This window comes from Coenobita brevimanus, chromosome 6 (assembly GCF_032717465.1).
Source record: "Coenobita brevimanus isolate Jiangsu-jjx chromosome 6, ASM3271746v2, whole genome shotgun sequence".
NCBI lineage: Eukaryota > Metazoa > Arthropoda > Malacostraca > Decapoda > Coenobitidae > Coenobita > Coenobita brevimanus.
The window spans coordinates 66,906,492-66,931,589 of NC_136959.1; the positions used below are offsets into that span (position 1 = coordinate 66,906,492).

At 40.5% G+C, this 25,098-nt stretch overlaps 2 protein-coding genes across 5 annotated transcripts in view; both read right to left on the reverse strand.

Annotated features, from left to right (window-relative positions):
• Urm1 (Ubiquitin-related modifier 1) overlaps positions 1-6,476 on the reverse strand; it is a 7,450-nt gene extending 974 nt beyond the window's left edge. Inside the window, exon 1 of the mRNA XM_080272810.1 lies at positions 5,129-6,476. Within this exon, the coding sequence (XP_080128936.1) occupies positions 6,090-6,377 (288 nt within the window). The 5' untranslated portion in view covers positions 6,378-6,476 and the 3' untranslated portion in view covers positions 5,129-6,089. The remainder of the gene's footprint in view (positions 1-5,128) is intronic.
• Positions 6,350-25,098, reverse strand: LOC145400249 (vacuolar protein-sorting-associated protein 36-like). Of its 4 annotated transcripts, none has more exons than XM_080272785.1 (4): positions 25,044-25,098; positions 13,331-13,529; positions 12,490-12,612; positions 6,350-6,461 (listed from the first exon to the last, which is right to left on the reverse strand). In XM_080272785.1, the coding sequence occupies exons 2-4, from the start codon at positions 13,502-13,504 to the stop codon at positions 6,441-6,443; spliced, it is 318 nt and encodes a 105-aa protein (XP_080128911.1). In that variant the 5' UTR covers positions 13,505-13,529; positions 25,044-25,098; the 3' UTR covers positions 6,350-6,440. The 4 variants fall into 4 exon arrangements, with proteins under 4 accessions (XP_080128911.1, XP_080128921.1, XP_080128894.1 ...); XM_080272795.1 differs by lacking the exon at positions 25,044-25,098 and adding an exon at positions 24,642-24,802; XM_080272768.1 differs by lacking the exons at positions 6,350-6,461; positions 12,490-12,612; positions 13,331-13,529 and adding an exon at positions 18,263-20,648 and having other exon boundaries at positions 25,044-25,086.

Here is a 25,098-nt window from a genome sequence, read left to right on the forward strand (position 1 = left end):
CGCCATCATCCCACGAGGGGTGGCTGTTTGACAGAGTTAGTTGTTTAATGGGGAGGGACACTAACCTTCTCCCAACCCACTTTTTGACAAATAGGGAACACATAAACTTGTAAGCACTATACAATTGTACATACCGTATAAGTAAATTGTGTGAGTTTCAATTATTTAATAGTACAGAACTTTACAGTACAATGCATACTTTTGGTGATAAATGCACTGGTCAGCTTATTTTGTTTTACTTAACCCCAAAACAGCAGGGGTGGGAGAGCACTGCTTTCCTTCAAATTTGGACATTATGACAAACAAACTGCATATCATCAGTTTGCAGTTATGCATACTAGGAAGGGGTTATTTAGAAAATTAAGATGTCCATGATGAAGTTCAAAGTTCCATTTCATGTTGAAGAAATAGCTTGCTTGATACCGTTATGGTGACAAAAGACAATTTTATTTATTTATTTTTTTATGCATTTGGCAAGGTATGTGAGCGGTTAGTGTGGCCTATCTCAGGGTAGCTCCCTTATAGGGAAAATGCCTTCCATTTTATGAGGTCTCCCATAGGACTAGGATGCTTTTGTTTACATAACATTATGTATTCCATTGTTTAACTTGAATTGAGTTTGTTCACTTCATTTATATAGGCACCATCAGGCTTGCATGCGATGGCTTTGGCCTTCTGTTGGTGGCTGTCCACACTGCTTGATTTCTAGCAGCCTCTCTCTTCATGACTTTATCCTTGAAGACACATTCATAACCTTGTCCCAAGTCTATTTTGGTCTGCCTCTTGCATCTTTACCCTCAGTGTTCATACCTCTCACCTTCTGCATCCAGTTGTCACGGTCCATCCTCACCAAGTGTATAATTGTCTTAATCAGCCTTTAAAGCTTGGGAGTAGTCATGTTTTATCAGTGTTTTTGTGCTAAAGCCTGTAATGACATAAATGATACTAGCAGATTTTTCATTTGTCATGTGTGGAAGTCTATCTATTCTATCTATCTATAGGCCGAGGCCCTAATCCCGCAAAGGGTGGCCGCAGACAAAATGCCTCCAAGTCGCTCTGTCACCCACCATTTGACTACCATCCCCCAACTCACCCCCCCCCTCCCTCATATACCTCTCTACTCCATCCCTCCACCTCATCCTCGGTCTACCCCTCCCTCTCGCTCCCTCCACCTCACCTACATACACCCTCTTAGTCAGTCTTTCATTCTCCATTCTCTTCACTTGTCCAAACCACCTCAGTGTATTTCTCCTAATCTTCTCAACCACGTGTGGAAGTGCTGCAGTTTATTACACCAAATAAAAAAGCTGCATATACCAGACTCTGAATGAAAATTTCTTTTAAGGAATATCTAGTATTATATCCCAAGGTGTAAAGGTTAAGTCCAAAAAATTATAAAAACTAGAAATGACTAGTGTACGCGTATAGTGTATCTTTGTATAAATATTATAGTTGATTTGTATCGAATGTGTAATGGTTTATTTGAGTACAATTCCTTTCTAATATATTATAGCTATTGAAATTGTACTGTAATTTTTTTATATACAGTATATATTACTGTATATTTGTATGTGTGTGTATGTATCTGTCTATTGCCAGATGCCTCAATCCCATAAGGGGTGGCCACAAACAAATCACCTCCATAATTGCCCAGTCCCCTGCCATTTCACTGCCCTCTCTCATATACTCCCCTCTCTCATGTACTCTTCACTCCATCCCTCCATCTCATCCTCAGCCAACCCCTCACTCTTCCCCCCTCCATCTCACTCACATACACTCTCCTCATTAGTCTCTCACTCTCCATCCTTTCCACATGGCCAGACAACCTCAGCGTATTTTTCCTAACACTTTCTGAAACATCGACATTCACACCATAACTCTCCGACAGTTCGTTATTTGACAATCTGCCTATCCATGTAACTCCACATGCTTCTCTCAAATAACTCATTTCCACTGCTTTCACTCTTGACTTGTGTCCCAACAACAAGGTCCAAGCTTCGCTTCCATATGTTAGAGTTGGTATCACAATACAATACTATAATGCAGCGACTTTTTTACTTCCATGCTCACTTCTCTATTTCTTCTCACTGCTTTCAAAGAACCAGCAACCTTTCTTCCTTGTATCCTTTGAAGCACTTCATCCTCTAAACTTCCATCCTTACTCATTGCACTACTTAAGTACTTAAATGCACTCACATTTTCCATTTTCTCATCATCCAGCTTCACTGTCCATTCACTGACTTCAGTTCTCTTGAAGACCATAATATTACTCTTCCCTACGTTCACCTTTAGATTCCATTTCTTACAAACTCTCCCAACTCATTTACCAATCCTTGCAGTTTCCCTTCACCTACACTTAACAGTACAGTATCATCTGTAAACAACAGTACAGGAAGTTTCCAAATTCTGCCCTCTCTCATTAGGGCTGCTTCAATATCCGCTGCCCTACCTTGTACAGTATCTCAGCTCAGTGGGTTAGAGTGCTCTGCTCTGACCGAAGGGTCGGAGGATCGAATCCACCCAAGGGTCATTGGTAGACATCAGGAAGGGCATCCGGTCATAAAATGCTACACGCTCCAGTCCAGAAGTCCTCTACCCAGGGGCAACGCCTTAGCCCCTCAGGGATACCATGAGTAAAACAATATATATATATATATATATTATTTTTATATTTATATATATATATATATATATATATATATATATATATACAGACTGAACAGCCATGGAGATATGGCACATCCCTGTTTCAATCCAGCATTCAGACAAAAATTAACTCAGTTCGCCATCCACACACACTGCAGCATTAGCACCCTCATGCATACTTTTCACAGCATTCAATAACTTCTCATTTATTCCATGTATTCCTAATATTTTCCACATTCCATGTCTATCCACTGTGTCATATGGTTTCTCCAAATCCATGAAGGCCACATACAACTTCTTTCCCTTCTCTAGAAACTTTTCCACTTAAGACCCAGGGATGAATATCTGATCAACATGAAACTTCTTCTCTTCCTAAAACCTCCTTGTTCTTCTCCAATTCCTCTGTTATATCACTAACTCTGTCAGTAAGGAGCCTACCATGTACTTTTCCACACTAAGAAGACAAATGCCCCCATGATTACCACACACTTCTTTTTCCCCTTTTCCTTTGTACAGAGGAAAAATTATACCTGACTTCCAATCCTCCAGGACCCTACCTTCCCCCCAGGCTAATCTGCGCATCTTCGATTTCCATTCTGCTACTGTTTCTCCCTTATGCTTCAGCATATGTACACACACACACACACACACACACACACACACACACACACACACACACACACACACACACACACACACACACACACACACACACACACACACACACACACACACACACACACACACACACACACACACACACACACACACACACACACACACACACACACACACACACACACACACACACACACACACACACACACACACACACACACACACACACACACACACACACACACACACACACACACACACACACACACACACACACACACACACACACACACACACACACACACACACACACACACACACACACACACACACACACACACACACACACACACACACACACACACACACACACACACACACACACACACACACACACACACACACACACACACACACACACACACACACACACACACACACACACACACACACACACACACACACACACACACACACACACACACACACACACACACACACACACACACACACACACACACACACACACACACACACACACACACACACACACACACACACACACACACACACACACACACACACACACACACTATATAAATATACTGTACAGTATGTATATATATACGTGCAAGGAATAAGGAACCAAAGGCCGGGAGTCTGCAGGACTACCCCCCCGAGAGAGAGAGAGAGAGAGAGAGAGAGAGAAATTCAAGATCTTTTCATTTCCAGATACCTTTCCAGAGATGGCTTGCTTCTATGTTCCTGGTGAGGAATATATCAGAATGCCTGGTTTGTTTTCATGATGGGAATGAAGTGTGTGTACATGGATTAAAAGGTGTCTGAAAGAGTTGTTTAACCCTCTCAGGAAACCTGGTCTGTGCACCCCGATTCCCCATTCCGATTTCAGTCCAGCAAGATATTTCCCCCGCGTTAAAAGTACGGTTATACTTTTTGTTACATAACAGACCCTAATATAGATATCAATTATTTGTTGTGTTGGAAAGCCAAAAGGTGTAGCTTTCCTTTGTTCTCAGCCTGTAAATTCGTAAACTTATAAATTTATGTAGCAATACTCATGTGAATACTATAATGTGTTCATTCACAAAGAAATTGGAACTTTTTTGAAAAGCAAAATATTATTACAGTATAATAAATATAATCCCTCTTCTGTTTGACTTGTTTGCATTATGTTACCAAATTTCACATGATATAGTGTATAGAACACATGAAAATTTGCTGTAGTACTATTTCTGGTCCCAGTCAAAGTGAGATTTATTGTAATATAATGTATTAGCCACTATAATGTGTATGAAAGCAGATCATATGCCTTTTCTTTGTTTTTTCATCCAGTGGTTCATACACATTTGAAAACCGTAAGGGGGTAAGCAGATCATACGCGTCAAACGCGTATGAAAACCATGAGAAGGTTAATATCAGTGTTGAGAGAGGTAAGGATGTTTGACATCTCCATGGCTGTTCAGTATGTGTAAGGATGTTTTATGTATCCATGACTGTTAAGTCTGTTGTTGTTGATCAACCCTAGGCTGTCTGGCTATGCAGACCTATCAACTAAAGGTATGCAACCACCTATGCAGTGAACTGATGTTCTGTTGTGGCTGACAATGCCTTGCTTGGGAATTCAAAGTTTCTGGCAGGAACTTGAGTGTTTGATGAGATCAGCACTGATGTTTAGAGATAACATACATTCAAGTTACTACTGATAACAGCTGAGTTTTTCAGTACAGTGACATATTTTGATAATGCTGCTATCAGACAATTTTATTCAGCTTAAGGAAGACTGTCAGTGGAAGAATTAGCAGCTATCTCCAGTAAAACAGTGACTTATATTCAATCTTGTTACTTCCTGTTTATAGGTTTGTACACACTGCTTAAGATGTTAAGTACCATATAAGAAGTCCCTGAAAGCTTCAGTAATACAGTATTACAGTTTTATTCATATCAAACATTAAATTACTTAGTCCATTTTCTCAATCATAAGGGATGGAGAGATCTAAAGCATCAACTGCTCAAACAAAAAAAATCAAACATTTTGTAAGTGCTCTAACTCGTATCCTTCTTTACATGAAAGCTTCATTTAGTGTAATTGAAAAATGACAAAAAAATTTAAAATATACTTTAAAACATCCAAAGTTCATGTAATTTGTCATGACAGTTTTTTAATTAAAAAAAAAAAAAAAAAAAAAATCCCAGAAAAATAGTAGTTACACAAGATTCATTAACGCAGAGATTATGGGTACATGTACTTTACCACATCAGTATGCATGGTCATGCACAGATGTACTCATACCTGTAAGTAAGGTTAAACATCTACTCATGTGGTCTACTGTCATGTCCAGTGGTGGCATGATGTGGAACTATTCCACTTACTGCTTGGTATACATCCCAGCAGCAGTGGACACTATAGCAGACAACACAGGCAGATGTTTATCCCTACTTATGAATGCATCTGTACATAATAATTTGGAAATCTCTTCCTGCACATCATATTCTGGAAACACAAAGCCAGAACAGATGTGTATATATTGTGCTGTATCATATCCCATCAGCTAAGAATGGAAACAGTGGGAGATAAGGTATATGAATTTTTTCTCAGTATTCTGAAATAGGCAGTAGCAAAACCATGAACAAACTGCTAAACTTCTGTAGGACAGCAATTACCATAACAAAATCAAATCTACTGGCAGTAGCTAAAATAAAATACCTACTGATAAGTAAAGCCCTGCCCACGAAAAGACCAAACTATTGAAGTCTTCCTCAGCTGCTACTCTTGGCTATTTGTCACTCGTGTATATAAATCTCAATCAACCCCCATGAAGAGTTGAAATGAAGAGAACATTATCATTTTCCTGTAGCTCATAATCCTGTTGACCCAGAAGCTCCCAGTCAGCATCATTAATTAACACCAAGATCCCAGGCCTCACAGAGTCTTCTTGGAAGAACAGCTCAGGTCTTTCAGTAATCAGGTTGTCACAGATCCACTTCAGCAGTTTAGCAACTGTCCATTTCCCTGCCTCCAGGTTCACTGGGTGCTGAGCTACATTATTTACCAATAGCTCAGCACCTCCACGAAACTCCAGCATCACCTTCATGTTGCTCGTGTTTCAGTTATAGAGGTGGTGTTAAAGCAAGTATGACAGCCAGGTAACCTCGGTCTAGCGCTGCATGTCCCTCACCTGCCACACAGATAGAAATGGTTGAGTCCTCACATTTTTTTTTTTTTTTTTTTTTTTTTTAAATAACCACACACTTAGAAAAAGTACTGTATTTAATATGATGTAATTTACAAAAAAAAATTGCCCATCTAAGTTCCAACACATCCTGTAAAGATTAGCTGAGTTCCCCCAATTTACAGTTCTTGTTGTAAGGAAAAATTTTTGATATTTTCAAACTTATCCCTTACTTAAATAAAATAAGCACTGTGCTACAATTTCAGTCCCTCATTAAGAGAGGTCCATCCTAATATGAATCTAATCATTTGACTGAATAAAATACTTCAAAGAAAAGATATCAGTGTGGTATACTCAAGGGGTTATATATCTACGTTACTGTACACCTGTTTGCAGAGGCACTGATCTGCACTTGTTTGGGGAAGCACTGCTTTGCAATAACATGGTTGAACATTTTATACCAGTATTCCAATTCTGTAAACAGCTGTTCTTGAAAGAAGAGAACATGTTAGTGGTTGCAACATGTGTTCTGATAAACAGAGATTTTAGGTGGGTCTGTCTGGATATGTGCATGATTAGTTTACATTTAACTGTTGTACAGCACCAGGAATTGCTCAGTTCATTTTGTTTAGTTTTTGAAGGCTCCAACATGGTTGCAAGCATTGGCCTTGGTCACCTGATGGTGGCTGTCCATGCTGCTTGATCTCTGGCAGCTTCCCCCTTCAGTCCCTTATCCCTGAGGTCACGCTCAATCACCTCGTCCTAGGCCTTTTTCTCGCAACCCTACCCCTAACATCAACACTTCTCACTTTCTGCACCCAAATATCATCCCCCGTCCTCTCCACATGCCCAAACCATCTCAATCTACCTCTCATCTCAACACCAATACACCCCAGTCCCAGCCTACCCATCAACTCTTCCATCGCAAACCTAGCCCCCCCTCCCCCCAGGCCTTGTACTCAGGGACACACTGCACATCCACCTGATCATTGTCATTTCGGTACATTTGAGCCTGCAAATATCTCCTTCCTTTACTGCCTAGGTCTCATTACCATACAGCATTAGACTCCTAACACATGCTGCATACAAAGATCCCTTGGCACAGAGGGAGAGCCCTCTCAGCGTCAGGAGAGGCAACAACTCCCTGAGCTTCTCCCAGCCACTCCTCACTCTAGCCACAGAGCTAGCTCCAGTCTCACCTCCAGCACATAACATGTCTCTCAAATAACAAAACTCTTCCATACACTCAAGAGACTCACCAACAAGTTCAGTCCTTTCATGCCTGACATCCACCTGCACTTCATGACACACCGCACACATGAAATCAGCATTATCTCGCAGTCTACCTCTGATACCATTATATCTCTTATGCATCCACTTATCACATACACTGCACAAGATGGAATTACTTCCCACGCCCTTGTGGCAAATCATACATGGCCACTCTCCCACTTCTTTGACAGGACAGGTACTGCCACCAGCCCTAGATACCATCACTTTTGTTTTATCTGCATTTACTCTCAAGCTCTTGTGCCCCATTCCATCTCTCCACTTCCTAAACCTTTCCTCTGCCTTCCTTTCTTTCTCTGCAATCAACACCAATCATCAGCATACAACATCTCCCACAGGAGTCCATATCTGAAGTCATGTGAGAGGCTTCAAGTACCATGATAAACAACAAGGGGCTCAAAACTGACCTCTGGTGCACACCAGCATTCACCAAAATCTCACCACTCAAATCTCCACTCACTCTTACCTGGGTGCAAGTTCCCACTTACATGGCCATAACCACCCTAACCAGCCACTCCTCGATCCCAAGCTTTCTCATTGCCCACTTCATCACCTCTCTAGGGACCCTGTCAAAGGCCGTCTCTAAATCAACAAAAACAAAGTACAGTTCCCTTTTCTTTTCTACATATTTCTCCTGAAGCTGTCAAACAGAGAATATGGCATCAGTGGTCCCTTTGCCAGGCATAAACCCAACTGCATCTCATCAATATTCATTCTTTCTAAACTCATACCTTCTAGAACTCTCCATTACCTTCATTATCGGGTCTAAAAGTTTTATGCCTCTATAAATTCCTCTTTCCAGGACATCACCCCTCCCCTTGTACACACTTACAATTACACTCTTCATCCAATCATCTTGGACAACACACATGTATATAATCATACTTAACAGGTCAGTGACTAACCTCACTCCTTTTTTTCCTGAGGCTTTCAATATTTCAGCAGTCAACCCAGACACACCTGCTGCCTTTCCCACCTGCATCCTGCCTATTTCTCCACTCACAGTAGCAGCATCAATCAAAGGCCAAGGGTCAAACACTGCATCTGCAGGCTCCATACCTTCCCTGACACAGTCAAACTCCTCATTCAACAACTGGCTGTGATGCTCTCTCCATGCATCTTTAACATCCCCACTGTTCACCACCACCCTTGCTTCATCGTTCTTCACACACTGTCACCTGTGAGATTGCTAATCTCCCTCTTCATCTGATTTGCCACCTTAAATATATGCTTCCTTTCCACACAATTTAGGCTATCAAGTAAAAGGCTCTGTGACAGACTTTGCCCTGTAAACCTCTTTTCTAGCCCTACGCTTGGCAGCCAAGTATTCCTCTTTGTCACCACCCTTCTCCCATTTCGGGGAAAAGCTTTCTTTTCTCCAGCACTGCAGTTTCTACACCCTCATCCCACAACCAAGTTACTTTATGTCTTGGTGGACCTCTTGTCCATCCACATATGAATCAGTAACTCTCAAAGAGGTTGCTCTTGAGGACTTTGTACTGTTCATTAGCACTTCTATCAACATATTCCTGTTCAGCCACCATTCTCCTCATCTTGCTATAGAAGGCATCCTTTACTGCTTGGTTTTTCAGCTTCCATATATCCGTCCTAGGAGCATATGTCCTCTTTTTCATCAACTGCTCCTTAAGTACCATGTCACATCGATAACTTGTGTTGCTGTACACACTCCTTGCTCCCTATAACCTCCTTCATTAACTTCCTATCAGCCCTCTTGACCAGGAAATGGTCTATCTGGCTGCTATTTCCCCCTGACTCATATGTACTCAACCTACTCTTTCTCTTCCTAAAATGTGTGTTGCACACAATCATGTTCATGGCCTGTCCAAACTCGAGTATCCTTTCCCCTTCCTCATTTCTAATACCATATGCATATCCCCCTATGTATTCTTTCATATCCTTGAGCTGCTTCACCTATGTCATCATTTAAGTCCCCTCCCAAAACTACATATCATCCCACATGCCACTTACAACACATTTTATGTCAGCCCAAAATCTATCTATCTGCCTCATCCAAGCCTGCCTGTGGATAAATGCAACCATTTTCCTACCGAACAAAATTTTCACTACTATTATCCTGTCACTTAATTTCATAACATTCATGACATATTCCACCCATTTCTCCCCAACCAACACACCCACACCACCACATCCATCTGTCCTACTCTGCCAAAACAACTTATAATAACAATCCCTCCCAGCAATCTTTCTGGTTGATCCACCCCTATATGGGACTTCTTGCACACATCCCACATCCATTCACCTTCTACTCAGTGTCTCAACCACTTCCCCTGCTCTACCCCTCAAACTTCCCACATTCCATGATGCCACTCTTATCCCCCTGGGCGATGTAGTGTCCTCAGGCTTGCTTTGAATTTCATTCATTAACTTGGTCATAATCTGTAAAAATAATTCCTTGCCCACCATCCTTGACCAGTGGCTGCAGTAGTGGCCTCAGGGCACCCTGCCAGGACAGCTACGGGGACACTCTCCAAGCATGGATGAACAGGTTGCATGAAAACTGATCGTGTTTTTATGTAGGTTTAACACACTGTACATTAATATGAAATACTTTTTCCCTCAAATATGAAATACTTTTTTTTATGCAGGGATGTGTCATGTCCCCATGGTTCAATCTGTATATGGATGGGATTATAAAACAGGTACAAGGTAGGGCAGTGGATGTTGGAACGACCCTAAAGAGAGAGGGCAGTGTTTGGAAACTCCTTGTACTGTTGTTTGCTGATGATGTATTGTTAAGTGATGACGACGGGGAACTGCAAGGCTTTGTGAATGAGACTGGCAGAGTGTGTAAGAAATGGAATCTAAGGTGAATGTAGGGAAGAGAAAAGTTGTGGTCTTAGAGAAATGAAGCCACTAAATGTACAGTGAGACTGGATGAAGAGGAAATGGAAAATGTGAGTGCATTTAAGTATTTGGGTAATGTTATGGGTAAGGATGGTCGTTTAGAGGGCAAAATGCTTGAAAAGGTACAACAGGGAAGAAAGGTTGCTGGTTCTTTATGTGGTAGGTGAGGTGCTGCTCTCGGGTGTCTGCCCTTTCCTCTCCTCCATCCTTCTTTCCTTCCATCCTCTTCAGTCATTCTTTCCTCATCTTTCTGCCTACGGGTGACTTTATATTCCCCCTTCTGTCTTTCTTTCCTCCATTCTTTCCTCTTCCGTTTGCCTGTGGGTGACTCTACACTGAGTGACAAGCCAAATGGTTTCCTACCCACCAGGAAACCATTTACAATGCAGGGTGGTAACCATGTAATCAAATTTGACGCCTGGTGGTTTAGTGGGTAATTACGGCGCTCCAATCGGACTGAGCCCGTGAAGGTTTACATCCAAGGGGTGGTTGGGGTTTATTGCTCACTTAATGCCACTCGGGGATGAGTGAGGCTTGTCACTCTCATCTTAAATGTCAGTACCAACTAGCCTAGCCATGGGCTCTTACACTCCTCATGAGGCAACGTAGGATTGGATGATTAATGAATGATAAGGAACAGGGATGTGAGCATGGAAGTAAAAAAAGGTCGCTGTATGACAGTATTGTGATACCAACCCTAATGTATGGAAGTGAAGCTTGGACCTTATTAGAAAGAGACAAGTCAAGAGTGAGAGCACTGGAAATTAGTTACTGAAAGGAGCATGTGGAGTTACGTGGAGAGACAGACTGACAAATGAGGAAGTGAAGGAGCATTGTGGTGTGGATGTGGATGTGATCGAAAGTGTCAGAAATACATTGAGGTGGTTTGGCCATGTGGAGAGGATGAAGAATGTGAGATTAACAAGGAGAGTGTATGTGAGTGAGGTGGAGGGAAGGGAGAGGCTGAGGATGAGATGAAGGGATGGAGTGGTGAGGTATATGAGAGAGGGGGGTGAGAATTGGGAGCCGGGAAGTGAAATGGCACTGGAGAGGGCGACATGGGGGCGATTTGTTTGTGGCCACCCCTGTCGGGACTAAGATGTCTGGCAATAGATAGACTTTTGACTTTTTTCCTGGGGATTGGGGAGACAGAATATGGCTGTTGCTATGGTTTCTGGCATGCTGTAATATAAAAAAGGTAAGAAATGTAGGCTGGAAACCTCTTCTTACTAGCATAGGGATATAACCTACCTCTATATATCTGTGTTGCATGCAACCTTGTAACTATTATGGCTTTGGAGAGGGGAAACTGTACCGAAGACTTCATCTCTTCTTTGATATGTTAACAAAGTAATGAAAGTGCTATGCTCTGGGGAACTGGCTTAATGTATGATTAATGTTGCATCTGTTCATGAAGTCTTGGGGACCACACTATAAAACATTGGCCTTTGTATCAAGACACTGCTCCTTGGTTTAGTCAGTGAATTTGTAATACCCATGCAGACTGGCTCATTGTTCATTCTTGTCTTGTATATATATATATATATATATATATATATAAGTGCATCTGTAATGTAAGAATTATAAATTAAATGTTGAAGATTATGACTGTGAGGTGAAGCCAGGATTCCGGAGATCTGAATAATGTGTAAATAACTATGTGGTCCATTTCACTGAACATGCTGTTGATGGGTGTCCCACTTTTATGCTTTTTCTTTGTTTCTTGAACCTATCTCACTCCATTCTATTACTTGTATGTGGGAGTAATGGTTAGGATGATGGCGATGATGAATAAGCGTGTTGAAGTTGAGCTGATGGTTGGTGGATGGTAAAGAGCAGAATCCATTAATTATCATACCTGCTCTTTAACATTCTCAAGAGCAACAGCTGAACGTTGAATGGCCTCTTGTTGATAACCAAGGTGTGTGATCATTAAACTCAGCTTTTGGAGATTTTCCTCTGAATTCTTAATGGCATGTTCCTGTGAAAAGAAACATACCATCAGTATAATACTGCAATTAATGTTATATCTGCACCACCATCCTAACACACTTTCTTGCTCTCCCCTTCATTTTATTTCTGCTACTGCCAGATGATCGTATTCAACTCATAAGATCAGTTAAAGGTGTCAGTGAGGTTTGTTTGTAAACCCTTCATAATGAAGGATATTTCTTTATCTGAAGAAAATTGTGTGGTGGTAGAAAAAATAACTCACTCCCTTATTACTCCTTTGAAGGCTCTGGAAAGGCTATGGTTGGGAGGGCCTGTGGCTAAGTTACCAAAGTCTAGATTATTTAAAAAACTACCCTACATCTCTGGTCACATAATACATGACAGAGAAACTTCTGGCTACCTTTTGGATTTGAACTGTTACTTCCTCTAACCAGAATTCTACCATAGTACTATGGAGCTGGCCCCAAAAAAAATGTAGTAAAGGGTTATTGAAATGTACACTCATGCTTGACAGTTCGTTCCTATCCATACCTGTAAGTAAGTGATGAGGTCAGGAACAAACCCTAAATGAATTCAGTAACTGTTTTTTTCTGTTTTTAGTCAGAGCACTGAATGCTGTGTTATTGAAAGTCAGATCGTCAAATTGTTCTCTGTAGGAGCAGGCTTGAATCTGTGAGCACAGAGGCCCCAGCTATCCTCTTTACAGTCAACACACACCTACTGATAGTTAACGGTCATCATCTAACCTGTAGTGCCATGTTCCTTGCCGAGTGAGTAAGCATGTCAGCCGATTGAGAGCCTCGGTTAACCTGCCTGCAGATGGAGCCCATATTGTTTATATTCACTTGCACCCGTTCTGCCAGTCGATTCTTTGAATCCACAAAAAGGTTTTTAGCACTTGTGCTAGATGCTGATGCCATGATGCCAACCTCCACAAATCACAATCTAGAACCAAATTTTTCATTTTTCAAATTTCACTGCAGGTATTGTTAAATTCAAGGGAATTACACAAGGCATTTGTACTCTCCTACTGACACTTCTTTAAATTATAGTGATGAACATGTGATCAAAACTAGTTCACTGTATACCATAATATGAAACCAGCCATCCCCCTTCCATTAGTGAATCTAATCTTTTAACTGCAATATCTGCAAGCTGTCTGCACTTAACATTATTTACCTACAATGGCCACTCAGAATCCCTGATTAAGAAATATTACTGATTTTACATTACCACAGAAAAGCTTAACCTGCACCAAAATTCTACAACTTCTATCACAGGAATTTCAGTATGACAAGTAGTTGAGGAATTAGAAATGATATTACTGCACAGGGAAAATGCTGCTCGACTAAAACAAAATTTAAGCAGTATCATTTTTTGGGTTCATGGCTAAGACAATATTAAAAAATAAAAAATAAAAAACATATACAGGTACTGTATATTGTAAATTTATTTCATCTGCAACTTCACCCTTTACCTGAGAGATTTGTCACTGCTGAATAAAATCACCTGGTGGTAGCCAGAATAAAACTAAAATCCATCTACTGTACCTGTACTACATCAAAAATGAAATGTTATACAGTTCTAAAAACCTCAACCCCTACGCTATGAGAGAGGTTTGTCTCAGTAAAGCTGTCTGGTGGCAGCCAAAACAAAATAAATTACACCACCATACTGATATGGTTATTGTAAATAATTCTACACTTCAAGGAGTCTCTGTTAAGCTGAATACAGTAATATTATTTAGAGGCAGTCTATCAATCTATCTATCTATTGCCAGACGCCTCAATCCTGTTCAGGGTGGCCACAAACAAACCGCCTCCACGTCACCCTGTCCCTCGCCATTTCACTGCCCCGCTCCCAACTCACACCCCCCTCAGTGTGTTCCTCATAACGCTTCCTATCACATCCACATCAACACCACAACGCTCCTTTATATCCTCATTTGTCAGCCTCCCTCTCCATGTGACTCCACAGGCTCCTCTTAAATAACTCATTTCCACTGCTCTCACTCTTGACTTGTGTCCTTCCAACAATGTCCAAGCTTCACTTCCGTACGTTAGAGTTGGTATCACAATACTGTCATGTAGTAACTTTTTCACTTCCATGCTCACTTCCCTGTTTCTTATCACTGCTTTCAAAGAAACAGCAACCTTTCTTCCCTGCTGTACCCTTTCAAGCACTTCACCCTCCAAACCTTCATCCTTACTCATCACACTATCCAAGTACGTAAATGTACTCACATTTTCCAATTCCTCACCATCCAACCTCGCTGTACACTCACTGACTTCACCTCTCTCAAAGTTCATCACTTTACCCTTCCCTACATTCACCTTTAGATTCCATTTCTTGCACACTCTCCCAAACTCATCCACCAAGCCTTGCAGCTCCCCTTCGTCTTCACTCAACAACACAGTATCATCCGCAAACAACAGTATAGGGAGTTTCCAAACACTACCCTCTCTCACCAGGGCCACTCCAGCATCACTACCCTACCTTGTACCTCTTTTATTACCCCATCCATGTACAGATTGAACAACCATGGAGACATGACACATCCCTGTTTCAACCCAACCTTCAAATAGAAAAATTCACTCAGTTCACTATCCACACGCACTGCAGCCGTAGCACCCTCATACATACTCTTCACAGCATTTAGCAACTTCCCATCTACTCCATATATTCTTAATACTTTCGACAATCCTTGTCTATCCACCCTGTCATATGCTTTCTCCAAATCCGTGAAGGCCGCATACAACTTCTTTCACTTATCAAGAAACTTTTCCACTATAGATCTAAGAATGAATACCTGATCTACACAACCCCTTTCTCTTCTAAAACCTCCTTGTTCTTCATTAACTAATTCCTCTGTTATTTCCCTAACTCTGTCAATAAGTATCCTGCCATATACTTTTCCTATTACACGAAGAAGTTATCACTCCACTTAATATTGCACACTGCACTAGTTGTTGCACCTCCATTAACCCCCTTCATTATACGAAGTCTTCCAAAGTTAAATAAAATGGCTTTGAAGTAGCAAAAAGATAATGTCAACATAATGAAGGGGTTAAATATTTGGATATTATATACAGTAGAACAAAGAATCTGGTGAATGCTGTGTTTATCTCATTTAGTCCAAGAACGGATTTTTTTATTCTCGTTACTTTGATTATTTCATTCAGCTAAAGCGAGATTTCCTGGAGTGAAAGGGTTAATCAAGGTTATATTTCACACATCTAGTTCATAAAAGTATTTGCTAAGCTAAATAACATAATCCAGGGATACCACAAACAAAATAAATTGTCATCATACTGAATGGGTTAGCCTGACTTGGAAAATATTGCAGCACACAGATGGTCCTCATTATTTTTTCTTTTTTTCAAATTAACTCCACTGAACAGTAATTAAAAGGAAAAAAAAATACATACTAAAGTTCCACCAGTACCCATAAAACTGGTCTGCTAGTTCTCCCAGCTTAGAGTATCAGCAGTATGGAAAAGTCATGGTAAAATATTCTGGAGTCAATCAAAATTCATACAGTGAGGATTTACTGTAGTTTTGACAAAACAAGCATTGTTCTTTGTCATCATCATCATTATCTAACCCTCTGTTGCCCCATGAGCAACATAGTAGCCTGAGGCTGTGCAAGTTGGTCCTGACATTTAAGATGAGAGTGACTAGCCTCACTCATCCTTGAGTGGCATTATGTAAGCAATAACCCCCCCCCCCCGGTTATAAACCTATTTAGGCTCAATCCAATTGGAGCGCCTTAATTGCCCACTAAACCACCAGGCGCCATAGTCTGGTTATATGGTTACCACCCAGCAGAGTAAATAGTTTCCTGTTGTACAGGAAACCATTTGGCTTGTCACTCAGTGTAGAGCCACCCGCAGACAGAAGAGGAAAGAAAGACAGAAGAGGAGGGAAGGAAAGAAGGAAGGAAACGAGGAAAGGAGTCACCCAAGAGCAGCACTACAAGTGAGTGGATGGTGAGCACCCCCACTTACACAAAAATCCCATCACAGCAATGTAAAGCCTTTACTATTAAACCCATATACAACTGTTACGGCCACATATTTAAAACTGGCTGTGTGAAGGTGTAGGCAAGCCCCTGATTCTTTTACATGTCATTTATAGTGCACCCACAACTGTTAGACATTGTCAACCTACCTTTCAGAAATGATATACAAAAGTCAGACATGTTCTAATCACATGCTTCAGAGAATACGGTACAAAAATATGGAGCTTGGCCAAACTTTTGCACTCAGTTTTGAAAATATGGCATATGTGTTATTTGTACTCTAAAGTACAGCACCATTCATAGACACTGCATTGAGTACCAAACAATATCATAAAGATGCCCCGTCCCCCTTTTTCCTTTTCTTTTTTCTATCCAGATTGTTTTACTCAACTTAGGAGGGACTTTTTGAAATGAAGAGGTTGGATATACCATGCATCAACCTCTTCACTACCAAAATATTTCCCTTAAAAAAAAAAAACTAAATAAAATAAAGTTGCAAGGAAAAAAATGTAAAAATACAGTACCTCTCTGGGTTGAAAGGGTCAACATTTCTGAAAAACATCTATCTATCTATCTATTGCCAGATGCCATAATCCCGTATGGGGTGGCCATTTGACTCTGAGTTATTTGTTTTACAGGGAGGGGCACTAACCCTCCACCAACCCACCTGACACATAGGGAGCATGTATGGTTTGGTTATATGGTTACCACCCAGCATTCCATTCATATCTCAAATCAAAAACACTCTCTCATTCCTCTAAAATTTTCCCATGCATGCTTCCACATTTGCCCAGAACTCTTCTTTCAGTCTGCTAGCACGATTTTGCGTTGGCGCATACAAGCAGTCACCCACATTTGTATTCTAACTTTCCATCTTACCCACACCACCCAGCCTACTCCCCTTAAACAGCATCATGTGATCAAGAAATCTCGTCACTTCCCGACAACAGAACCAACATGCAAGGCTCACAGTCAGTGTAACCCGTAGGATCAGCAGGCAGTAGTCAAACTTTTGATAAATACTTTGAAAACGACTGTACAGTGGGCCTGTTGTCATCATTAGGATCAGCATCGTTTTCTGTGCTTTGCTTCCTCCAGAAACCCATCAACAAGGGATAGCCCTGACAGAGCCACCTCAAGGCCACTCTGACAAAATAATATGCATCATCTTTCATCACCAGTTACCCTTTCTCCATTTCCAAACCAAATAGCTATGTTCATTTTCCCAAGTGCTTTAGACATTTTAGACTGAGGTTAACCCCTTCAGTCCCATGATGTATATTTCATTTGATATTAGTTACCTCAGGAAACTTTACTGATGCTTAAAAAGACTTCTTGTATCCCAAGAATTAATGATAACTACATGTACCTCCTTTATTTTCAAGTTTTGTCAGAAAAGAATGAAATCAGCTAGGGGTAGCAAAGCTACAAACTAGCTATGTGGTTAAAATGAAGGGGTTTATCATGATATTGTCAGAGTTGGAGAAAATAAACTACTTGATGGAAATTAATCCTCACTTTAAAGCAATTTTTGATGTATATTGTACAAGCACAGTACATGTACACATCTTTAGTGTTTAGCCATCAGTTCCTTTTATGAATGTGTTCAAACTGAAATGTTCAATCACACATATTACTGCAGGATATACAAGCAGTCCTCAGGGAACTTTAAAAATATCACATTTTCTAGTCAATTACAGGTAGCACTGGAATTGTAAGAATAAATTTTTCTGAAATTTACTATGAACAGAACATCTGAAAATGGAAATAACATGGGCTTCCTCAAACATTTTATTCAGTAATCAAGATAATCCTGGTTTTACTGTAACTACAGTAACAATATGGTTCAGTATAAAAACATGTAAATCAATAATAATTTATTGTTTCATAAGGTTCATTACCTTATATATTATGCATGTAACTATTGATTGTGACTACTGTATAAATGACTTACACTATTCACTAAACATTTTAAATATGCAAACAAATAGTAAGGCATCCTTTTAATTCTGCTGCATTATTCAAATTTCTATGATTATATAAGGCGTATCAACAGAAATTGACATTGATTCAGTGAACTGTGAGCTTTGGTGTGGTGTTTAAACAATCTCTGCAGGCCATCAGGCTAAAACAGCATTCTGTAAATTAAGGGACAGTTGCGAGGCTGTGGTCTAGTTCAGAATAAAAAGTACATTGCTTTCATTCAAAATGCAATTACTACAGTAGAGTATATGACAATCACATGGTAATTTTAACCAAGTACAAGAATATAGAGTATTTGGATATAAGTGCTACTCTCACTAGGTTTGTCTGAATTAATTAGAATAAAACCTCTGCCTTTACATTTTACTGCAATAACCACTTGTTACCATGAAATGAATACGTGTAAAAATGCAGTCCTTCACTGGATTCAGTCTAGATTACTGGGCACATCAGCACCCTGATCTGACTTCCCATTTACATGTAGGGTGGGGAAGTCAAGAGCAAGATTCCTTGATTTCTTTTAAAATATGAATAAAGGAATGGAGTTCCCATGCACACTCTCTTCTTCCTGAGGTCAAGGGGCTACAAGGCTACTTGCATTGTAACTGCTGGGTGGTGAGGCTGCCACGTGTGTATGCCATCACAATGGGGAAATTTCCAGCCTCCCACGCCACCCCCATTTACTTGTCTTTTATGAAATACAGAGCATAGTGTGATGTTCTTTCTTCCTTCTCTCCATGGAGACAAGGATATACTGTAGCTCTTAATTACAGTACTATAATACCCTTACTGTACATGAGAGAAGAATAAGTTGGGATAGAAACGCAAGCCTTCACTCGATTCATCTCTAACAGCTAGGGCACAACGTTCAGCCTGCAGCAGCCTCTCTCTTGCCAGCAGCAGGGGCACACCACATTCCCTTGCCAAGTCTCCAGCTGACATGCCTGTGGCCTTGTAGTGTTTAAGTGCATCAGACGTGTCATTCACAACTTTCTCCTGGTCCAAACCCACTGTTTGAACAACTTGCACACCAGACTCAAATACGTGTAAGTTTAACGGCAGTCCAAGCTGCTTCATGACCTGGCATGCATTCATAACATCCTCTGGTGAAAGTAGTTGCAGACCTCGAGCACGGTTGATGCGGCAATAGACCTCTGAGAGCAACATAACTCCTCCACTCTCTCTCACTGGAACTTCCAATGCCTGTGCAATTTCTCTGGCTAAGTTCTGGTGGTACTGTGTTGCTGAGCCATAGGTATCTCGAGTCACTGGATCATCAATACCTAGGCTAAGCAGGTAAGACCGAAACTGTGTTGTGTCATCCGCAGACACTTCCCCTGATCTCTCTTTAATTTTAGACGAAATGTTTTTTGAAATGGCTACCATATCTTTTGCAAGATCCATTAGATTTTTCAGATCTTCAAAGGCATGACTAATATTTTGGCTGGTTTCCTCTTGCTTTGCTTGAATGGCTCGTTCAATACCCAGGATGCCAGTGTGAATGGTCTTCTTCCCTGCCGTTGGTTTCACACCTTGGTTTGGATATGCTGGCATAGTTAGTTTTGTCCATTCTTGATCAGCAAGAGCTTTCTGTAGAGCCTGGTGGAAACTAGTGATGCCTCCATGTCTAAAGGACAGCTTAATATGAGAGCTGGAGCTGGATGCTACTGGACCCGAGGGCTGGTTTGGACTTCGCACAGTAAGATGCAATATCAGTTTTGGACTAGATGTGAACCCTCCTGCCTCCTCCTCTATCAACACCACAAGACTGAGATGCAAACCAAGAGAGGAGGACTGACTCTCATGTCGCCACAAAAGCCTCTGGTTTGTTAAAGTCAGGTGACCATCATCATACCCGGTCTTCTTGTCTCCATCATAGAGTCGGATGGATTTTACTGAGGTGATGACAACCTCACCAAATGTTAAACTGGAGTCACACCAGTACCAACGATCCATTGTTCCCCTTACTAATTTTCTGAAGTTAACTGAACACTGTCAATTTGTTTCTCTAGACAATTATCCCAGACAACCCTTCATACACACAGCTCTCCTGCCACATCCTGAAAAAAGGAAGAAAAATAAAATCAGAATACTGCACTGGATCTAATGGTAACTTTTAATTTCTACAGTTCAGGGAGAGTGGCAGAGAGCTCTGTGTCTTTCAATCTTCAGCAGATGTCAATATGTGCAAAACACTAAACAAAAGAATCCTTGAAGTGTAATTCTTCATCCAGCACACTGAAGTTTCATATTTATACAACAGTTTCTGTCAGTAGTACTTATCAAATACAGTACTGTACATCAGCTATATGTTCCCTGCTAAGCGGTCAGAATGTGCAGTGTGGGTCAGGCAAAACAAATGACACTCATTTTCTACATCATCATCAATATCACGGTAACCTATTTCAGCAAGAAAATTAATGGGAAGATACAGAAGCAGTAAAATGAAGCATAATGGGGAATTCTCAACAGAGTGCCCAGTGAAATTTATAACGATAAATGATATCTTGCTACTGGTACAGGACTGGAAACATTTTGTTTACCCAATATCATTAAACTACAGTATTTGGAATAAAGGCATACTGTATTGTACAGCAAAACATGATACTGATACTCCAACGTACTTACACATGATGATGTGTAGCCTATTTCAGTCTTGCTGACTTGACTATTTTGTTAAGCTCTGGAGACACCATATGAGGTGCAGATTTAGAAATGGTTTCTATACTCTTCACAAATTGGTATCTCTCCCTAAGCTGAACACATTTTTTTGTTTAACAAGTAAAAATAAAGCAGGAAGGTGAGAAGTGTTAATATTGGGGGTGGGGTTATGAGGGGTAGACCGAGAAAGACATGGGACGAGGTCATTAAGTGTGACCTTAGGGTTAAGGGACTGAACAGGGAGGCTGCAATGGATCGTGCAGCACGGAGAGCCGCCATTAGGTGACCAAGGCCGACACATGCAAGCATGTTGGAGCCTTTAAAAACGAAAACGAAAACGTAATACAAACATAATCAGATTAGGAATGTGGAGAGGATGGAGGGTGAAAGACTGACGAAGAGAGTGTATGTGAGTGAGGTGGAGGGGGGAAGAGGGAGGGGGAGGCCGAGGATGAGATGGAGGGATGGGGTGGAGAGGTATATGAGAGAGGGGTGTGTGAGTTGGGAGCAGGGCAGTGAAATGGCGGGGGACAGGGCGACTTGGAGGCGATTTGTTTGTGGCCACCCTAAACGGGATTGAGGCGTCTGGCAATAGATAGATAGATAGAATGTTTCTTGATGGCAAAAATAAAATATGTATAACGTTAAATAAGTCCACAGTCTTAAGGGGTTAAAACCTGTCTTTATATGTGATGCATGTATGTTGAACTTCAACAATATTTATCAGTTTTTGGACAAAGACAAGCAAGCCTCACACATTATTACATGACCACAGAATTATCCTGTCAATGAGGAAGACTTATAATTGTGAGAACTATGATAAAGGTAATACAGAGCTAGAATTTAATTACAGTACAGTACTGATATATTCCATTCCAAACCCTAGTCTTTCATGTGGATGAGAAAACACTTTCATGGCTTCTGCTAGGTAACTTAAGATACCGGTATAGCTGTATTACTCTTAACCCCTGCAGTAGAATGATGTCTTTTATATTAATTCATGCTATCCTCAGACGATAAAAAAGATCACCTGGACTCGAGGTTACTGAGTTTCTCCATTAACCCCTTTACCACTTTTCTTTTTTTTTCATTCTTGCTACCTACAGAAAGTTTTATTTATCCTAGGGGAGATTCTTTAAGTGAATAGGTTACAGTAATGATGGTGGTATCTGACCTCTCCAGTTTGAAAAGTCTGCTCTGACCTGAGTAAAATCAACAGGAGATAACCCAAGAATTAATTTTAAATATATCCTCGTACTGAAGTTCACTCCTTCCTTACATTAAATACAGCAATTTAGAGGTGGCAATAATAAAATATGAAAAGAATAAAATCAACAGGAGATAACCTAAGAATTAATTTTAAATATATCCTTGTACTGAAGTTCACTCCTTCCCTACATTAAATAAAGCAATTTACAGTAGAGGTGGCAATAATAAAATATGAGAAGACATTATTGCAGTAATTTTAAGCTAGTATAGCAGTAGTACTGTAGTTGCATCATCACGGTAACCTCACTATGAACCAGTGAACCACAGGCTGAAGCTATTCTGTATTCCACCATCCTCCTTGGGGGGGTTGGGGTATGGTTAGGGAAGATAAGGGACATTTGTATACTTGGGTAGCAGAGCTACCAGGTTATACCAGTGCCACTACAGGAAGGAGTCCCTTTCCAGTACCATGACTGTAATGAGAGCTGTGGTAATTATCCACAACAATCTGACAATTCTCTAAAGTTGTACAGTATACATATTAGCTAAGACTATAATTTCAAATTTATAAGTAAATTACCATAATAGGCAATCTTTTTGTAATTTATCAGGGACTGGCTGCTGGTTCATTGAAAACAGTGATAGAAATAGGGAAGTGAGCACGAAATAAACAAAAAAAAGGTCACTGCGAGATAGAATTACGATACCCACTCTAACATATAGATGCAAAGCTTGGGCCTTGTTGGAAGGACACAAGTCAAGAGTGAGCAGCGGAAATGAGTTAATTAAGAGGAGTATGTGGAGTCATATGGAGAGCCACACTATGAATGAGGAAGTGAAGGAGAGTTGTGGTGTGGCTGTGGATGTGACAGAAAACATTTGGTGAATACACTGAGACAGTTTGGCTATGTGGAGAGGATGGAGAGTGAAAGTTTAACAAGGAGAAAGTGTGTAGCTACGTGAGGTGAAGAGGGGGAGACAAGATGAGATGGAGGAATGGAGTGAAGAGGTATATGAGAGATGGGGGATGTGAAGTGGGGGGAGGTCAGTGAAATGGCAGGGGATAGGGCAACATGGAGGCAATTTGTTTGTGGCCATCCCTTACGGGACTGAGACATCTGGCTACAGGTAGATAAAAAAATTGATCATGGACTTATTAAAATAATAATAAAAAGGCAACATATTGATGATACACTGTACTAGTTACAGTACTGAAATTCTTCTCCGATATACTGTATTATGGAACTGTTTTCAACTCCTTCAGCCTGAGGACATTTTTCAGTTTATTCCAGCAAACATCAGACTACAGTATTTTGTTTAGCTCTGCATTTTCCCCTCATTGTGGAGGGGTTAACAAAGGCAAACTTTAAACCCTCTACAGTAGTTCATATACTTCTGCCAAAGCTGAATATAACCACTTAGAGAAAGCATGAATAAAACTTTGTTTTTTTCCCCAGTACTTGACAAATTAATTCAGCAGGATACCACACAGCTTGCAGAACTGCAAAAATTTCAATAAGGTTGAACTATGTAAGAATAAAACAGTGCCCTTCAAACTGTGTCAGAATAAACCTCATATTCAAAAGACTGAAGTCTGGTTGGACTTGGGTAACCCCTTGAATGCCAGTATGGGTTATGCCCTGCAGTATTGAGTTTGTTCTTGCTGCTACCAGAAGAGGCTTATCAATGCTGAAAAGCCTTTCCTGAGCTAAATAAAATTGTCAGGAGTTGGCAAGAACAAAATGAAAAAGGCATCTCTTAAGTTCAATGGGTTAAACACTTCACACCAATAATATGCTGTACTGTAGTTCTGAAATTACTGTTGCTGCTACCACATGTTCTGAAAGCAAGAGTATGAAGGGAGCTGATGAAGCCTATACAGTACCTAACCCCTCCAGTTCAAGAGGTCTCTCCTAAGCTCAATCATCTAAAGGTTGAAATTGAAAATCATCACCAAATCCAAGGATTAATATTAGATTCTTAGATTAGGTTGAATTAGGTTAATAAAATTACATTAGACTGGGATTGGTTAGGTAGGTTACAGTTACATTAAATTATGCAGATCATTTATGTTTAGTTTTGGAAATATTCATCTATATTCATGTGATGGAAATATTCCAATATATTCATGTGATGTAGAACCAGTGTTAACTGGCACTATTTATAATGTAATATTTACATACCATATATCCATATCCACAAAAATATATTGGGAAAAACTGCTGCTGCTATGCAGTATGGGCCATGATGCCAAAGGGATAGGTGTCACATACACGATTCATTTAATTCATTCTTGTATGAATGACATTATTTCCTTGGAATGAAAAGAGGGTTCGGAATTATCTTGTCCGGTCTTTATGGAAAACACATCCAAGTTACGACTGGGTGCTAGCTGATCGTCAGTATACTTGTGATTCTGTGCCTCAATATGTCACATCATGTTACATTCCTCACAAGTCGCAACAACCGTGACAAAAATTACAACAAAGCCTTGACTTCCTAAACACCACTCACTACATGTTGGTAATCCATACAACCTTTGCATATATTAGTGGCAAGTGAAATAAAAAAATGCCAAAACTTACAGGAAAATTGTAACCAAAACTCTGTAGACCTAATAGCTCGTTTTATCAGCGACTG